The sequence below is a fragment of the Corvus brachyrhynchos genome, unplaced genomic scaffold (genome assembly GCF_000691975.1).
Source record: "Corvus brachyrhynchos isolate BGI_N302 unplaced genomic scaffold, ASM69197v1 scaffold32, whole genome shotgun sequence".
Lineage (NCBI taxonomy): Eukaryota > Metazoa > Chordata > Aves > Passeriformes > Corvidae > Corvus > Corvus brachyrhynchos.
This window is the reverse complement of record NW_008237919.1, coordinates 2,976,107-2,982,150: the sequence shown is the minus strand read 5'-3', so window position 1 is coordinate 2,982,150 and position 6,044 is coordinate 2,976,107. Positions and strand designations below refer to the sequence as shown.

At 38.2% G+C, this 6,044-nt stretch overlaps 1 protein-coding gene across 1 annotated transcript in view; it reads right to left on the bottom strand.

Annotated features, from left to right (window-relative positions):
* DOCK4 (dedicator of cytokinesis 4) overlaps positions 1-6,044 on the bottom strand; it is a 149,224-nt gene that overhangs the window by 57,446 nt on the left and 85,734 nt on the right. The window contains 1 exon segment of the mRNA XM_017733117.1: positions 4,472-4,570. Within this exon segment, the coding sequence (XP_017588606.1) occupies positions 4,472-4,570 (99 nt within the window).

Genomic DNA, 6,044 nt, shown 5'->3' with positions numbered 1-6,044 from the left:
ATGGGTATCCGGGCGTGCACAAAAAGCAGTGTGGCCAGCCGGTCAAGGGAGGGGATTCTGTCCCACTGCTCCACTCTGGTGAGACCCCACCCGAAGTGCTGCATCCAGCTCTGGGGCCCCATCACAGGAAGGACAGGGACCTGGTGGAGAGAGTCCAAATGAGGCTACCAAGGTGGTTAGAGGAATGGAGGACCTTTCCTGTGAGGAAAGGCTGGAAGAATTGGAATTGTTCAGCCTGGAAAAGAGGAAGCTGCAGGGTGACCTAATTGAAGCCCTGCCAGTATCTGAAGGGAACCTGCAAGAAAGATGGAGAGAGACTATTTAAAAGGGCGTGTGGTGACAGGACAAGGGGGAACGGCTTCCAAATGGAAGAGAGTAAGTTTAGCTTAAATATTAGGAAAAAAAGTCTTTACTGTGAGGATAGTAAGGCACTGGGACAGATTGCTCACAGATGTTGCAGAAGCCCCATCCCTGGAAGTGCACAAGGCCAGTCTGGATGGAGCTCTGAACATGGTCAAGTGGAAGGCATCCCTGCCTGATCTTTAAGCTTCCTTCCAACCCAATCCATTCTGTGATTCTGTGATTAAATAATGTAGTATCACAGTTTGGTTTTCTTTGAGCAGCAATACTTGCCCGATGAAATTTTCTAACTATGATTAAGGAAGAAGCACAGCCTTCTGAAGGACTGAAAACCATCTATTCATTTAACCAAAAACTGACTTGGAATTTCTTTGCGCATTTCTCAATATGAATGTAAAATCCTCTGCAAAGCAGATCAGACTCTTCACTGGACCTCTTGGGGTACATCTATAAAGCATTTTAATTTGGTTCAACCGACCACTTTGAAGCTAATTGCTTGATGTTCCATTGCTTTGATTCACGCTGCCAGGGTTATCAGGCTACTTGATATCAGGGTTTTGTAGAGCAGCCAGAGTGCCAAATGCCAATAAGGAGGAGCACGGTTTCACAGTGAGCTGTCACTTCCTGGGCAACTCACCCATCCCTTGGCCAGCTCCTTTCCCAGATCTTCTTTGCTTCACTGCTTTCTTAATCTACATCAGAAGCCACCTAAATGAGTGGCTTTAGAACCACCCCTCTTCCCCAGCTGACTTTTCAGAAGTCCCACATGTCAGTGGATGTCCCCGAATAGCAGGGGAAGGATGGTGGCTAGAACTGAGCTTCTCCACCAGAGACACTCCCCATGCCTATGGACCTCACCCTGTGTCCCAGGGGCCATTAGAGAACAATGGAATAACCTGCACTTGGTATCAGGGCTTGGCAGCCACTGTATCCTGCTCAGGCTCCTTGAGGTGGAAGAGACAGATGACAGAACTAGTAAGGTTTACACCCAACCCTATGAAATATTATCATTTCCTTCATCAAATCTCTATTCTGTCACATTATGTCAGGTACACTGCAAATGAATAAAAACTAGGCCTTCTGGTAGGTGCTTATTTGTTATGTCTTCTTTTAATCTATTAATTAAAAACCCCACACATATTGATCGAAGCCGCCTTCCTGCAGTCAAAGCTGCATTGTGCTAACATATACTGTTTTTTGCCTTCACTTTCCCACTGATCTCCTATTTATAACTTCCACTGTTACCTTTTGTCATAAATTATATTTGAGCTTTTTCACAGCAGCAAATATCCACCTACAAAGGTACCTCTGTTCTATAAATTGCTGTAAAAGATACTTATTAGTAGTAGAAAGCATTTTGTGGTAAGCAAAAAGAGCACACCTTTAAAATAATACAGAAAGATAAAAGGAAGCATTCAAAATTACTGTCTTGTTAAAGTCAGGGTTTCAAAAAGTGAGTGAAGTATAGTGCCGGGTTCTACCACTCAGCCATGAAACCCCTGTCAGTTCTTTTATACTTCATTTACATGTTTTCGAACATAAAATGTTTTTCCTATCTTCTGTTTTGAGTGGAAAAAACCTCTCTTAAAAAACTGACAAAACAGTCACCATGTCAATTACTTAAGATAAATATATTTACAAAATAGAGGGAATATTTGCATAAGCAACCACTTGTTTAAGGCATCATTCAGATGCATGTCATAGAAATGTGTACATGTCATTACTTCAAAGTCTCCATTTTGCTTTTCATTGTTTAACTAGCTGGAAACAGCCTTTAGTTAAGTTTGGTATGGACTGCTAAAAATGAAAAAAAAACTGCAAAACCTTCTTTCCTTTTTTGCAAGCACTCTCATGAGTGAATTTTTGTTTGGAGAAGTGGTTTGGTGGGAGTATTTTTATTAACTGCATCACAAATGCTGTGCAAACATACATTCATGCGAGTACTGACATAGCCACCTTGAGAATTAGTGTGGAAGAAAGATGAAATGTCATGTGTTATCAGTGCCTAATCATTTAGTACAGATGGTTAATTGTAACCAGAGGTAGCTAAAACAAAAAAGCAGAGCACAAAGCAATTCAAAGGCCTAGGTTACACTCAGGTAAGTCCCTTGTAAACCTCCTATCAGATTGCTAACTCGTAATGGGGCTTCAGGAAGACCCAACTGACTTTGCTACCACTGACTGGGGGCAAAATGAGGAGTCAGAAATACAGTAAGCTGATGGTAGTTATCACTGAAGTTTCAATCCCAACTAGCCACTAGATTAACTAAGGCTACTATTTCAGCTTCTAAATCATCTCAGGGAAAAAAAGTCTTATCACTGATATTTACACCTTTTGAATTTTCTTTTATCCATACTGGTATCATTTCCTAAGATATGTTAAAGCAAAGAAAATTCCACACTTGGTAATCAAAGCAAGATGGTTTAGATAGCCTAGTCATACACAATCACCTCATGATTAACAGCAGTGTCAGTCTCACACACTAGCTCTCATCTTTCCCTCTTGCTCTCAGTGATATTTGATATTTCCAAGTGAGGAGGAAAAAACAATGTATTATTTAAGATTCAGAAGAGAAGGAATGCTGCATTAATGATGATCAGACTACTGCCACTGAATCACTGATGGAGCTGATGCTGATTTGATGAGATCTGAATGGAAATAACAAACTCTGGACTTGAGTTCTTAAGACCTCTGTTTTGATAGCTGATGGCACCAGCTACAGCTGCTTTCCATATGTCTCTGCGTAATAGTAGGGTATGTGCGTGGGGGGAATTTAAATGTGTCAAATCAAACACCATTCAAGCATTAATTCCAGAGATTTTTCATATTCTAGAAGGAAGAAAAGTCTGAATAAACTCAACACTGTATTTCACAGATACATCAAACAGAAATAAAGCCTGAAACCTCTAGGAATACCTGGTCAGAACTCACACAAAAGGGAGAAAATTTCCACTAAAAATGCCTAGGTTCCACAATATTTATGAAAATTTGCCTAAGGATAGCAACTATTCTAGGTGAAAACAGACGCTGTATTGCTCATATAAAAATTGTTCACCCTATACAACTCCTAGGTAGTGCTCTTGATTCATGATAACTTCTTAGCAGCATTTTCTATCTGTCAAGCTCTAAATGACCACCTCACTCGAAGAAAAGGCACTCACAAATTGTATGCTCTCTTCAGCTCTAAGCAGCTATCAGAAATTTAAGTAAATCTGAAATTGCACCATGACTAGACTCCTCTTTTCAGGGCAGTATGTAAGTTTATCAAATGGTAATTAAGGAGTAACATCTAAAATATATTATCACATTAGGACATGATTACTGGCTGACTAATGTGCATAAATGATTACTCTAGATTTTTTGTGTGGATCAAGTTTGGTACTATATAAGTTTTTCAGGGTCCAGCAGAGTGGAAATCTTGGTGCATATATTTATGCAGGAAATAGTAACTTAAAAAAAAAAAATTTAATCCTGTCCCTCCTCAAAAAAGGAATTAAAAATTTTGTATCTCCACAAACCCGGTAACTTAATTAATGAAACTGATAGAAGTCAGCTTAGAAGAGCTCCACAGATACTCTTTTCTATGATCTAAATGAGCAGACATTATATGTCTGACACATCCTCCTGCCAATGGACGTGCTGCACAGCTAAGAAAAATGAAGAGTTAGTTGATTATACATTTCTCAAGCTGCATGTTTGCTATTGCCATACATAATATAATGAATGAAAAAAATAAGCAAGTATAATAAGCCAAACGTAAAAATCCCCAACTGCCTGACAGTAAGAATCAAACAAGAGCAGTGTAACCTTACACTGGCACCATCTTTAAAACAGGTTTGGAGGCTAAATTCATGACTTTAAAGCAATTATATAGTTCCCTCCATCCATATTCTCTCTGCTGTCATTTTGGAAGCAGTAACAGCCTTGCCACACTGTAAGAGTGGACCTGAGTTCCCAAGAAAAGCTGTGCAATAGCTAGCTAATCTGTAAAACACATTGCATTTAAATACTGAAGTGATTCATCAAAGCACAGAGATCTCTTAAAGGGGGATAAATCAAAAAGAGAAATAGAAAGGCCTAAACAAGTGGAAACAGAATTCTGTTACTCACCCTCAGATCTTCCTTTGTGTTGAAGCTATCAAGAAGCTGTTGATAATGTCTATCAGTCATTTGTCGCAAGAGTGACAACAAACAGGAGACAAATTCCCCCTGTTCAGATAAGCCAAGAGGAGAAATATTATAATGTTTTCTGCACTTGAGCTTAAATTGCTGTATTATAAGCACTTCAAAATAACTAACAAATGCAAGGGAAATTAATCTACAATTAGGCTTCACATTTTGTGAAAATACATTGATTGCACTTCCTTCCCATTTAAGGAAATATTTTTCCCTAAATGGAGTTTACTTGCTTAGAAAAACCTATTTTAAAACATTCCAGCAGGGCTAAACCAGTAAAATTTTAATTTGTGATTTGTTCTCCTTGTATCTGTTTTCAAACAAATTACTTAGATTGCTAAAATTACAACCTCTTTAGTCAACTCAGTTTTGAAACAAATATAAACAAACATATTTTGCAACAATTCTGGGAAGAATGCTATTGTTTTCCTTCAGGGAATAAATTAATGGAGTTAGCTGGGAATTTTTCAAAACATTTTGTCATCTCAAAAAACCAAGATTTTTCAAAAAGAAAACTCATTTGTAGGACTGAATAAACTTTGAAAATGTTTTGATCAGAAATTTCTTTGGGCTTACAAAAGAATTTCTCATTGAAAGAGCAGAGAACTGCACTGGGTACCCTCCAGTGAGCAGTCAAACAACCAAGATGCTATAGGAAGCAACGGGTTCTCCCATTCACCCTCTCCTGTCTGCTTACTCACTTTTGGACTGGAAAGAAATACTGAATGATATCACTCAGGTCTGACTGCAGAATGGATGAGGACAGGAAAGTGTCAAAGGTCTGGTTTGCATCCCAGTGATGAAAATTCTGAAATCTTACAAGCTTGCTAAAAAATGGGAAATATATTTCTGGCCTGTATCAGGAATGAAGAATGAGACTGGTGATAAAAGTACTTTAATTTGGGGTCTTTTATTAGTTCGCCAAGTCTAATTTTGGGAAGATTTCTCTCCATCTTTCACTAAAAACAGAAGATAAGATTAAAAAGAAGAAGTATGTTTTCACAGGAGTGGCTGTTCTGGATTTTACATTGGAAGGCCTAATTAATTTGTGATTATACCTGGTGCACTTGATCTTGTGTGAGGTGATGGCTTTCTCTGGCAACATGGTGATAAAATAATAATAATAAGATTCTACACTGAAGTAATGATTCTAAATTTATTACCTCCCTTTGTTTTACAGTGAACATAGCATTCATAGAAACACACAATCACAACCTCAAAACAATATCCTAAGGCTACAAAATCTCAATATTCATGGTCTGGGCATAAACAAAAAGGTTACAACTGCTGTCTTGTAAATATCTATATACTCAACTGCTAGCTTGACTGACAAAATTCCTTTCCTGCCTAGGTATTTTAAGCAGTCCTTTTTAGTCACCTTTCTTCTATATTCCCACATTTCTTTCAACTTATATAGTAGTATATTAAAAATCACAACCTCTTACAGAGAGCTGTATACTTGACAGACAGATTAGAGTTATAAAAGTATCAACTTTGGATAATTGTT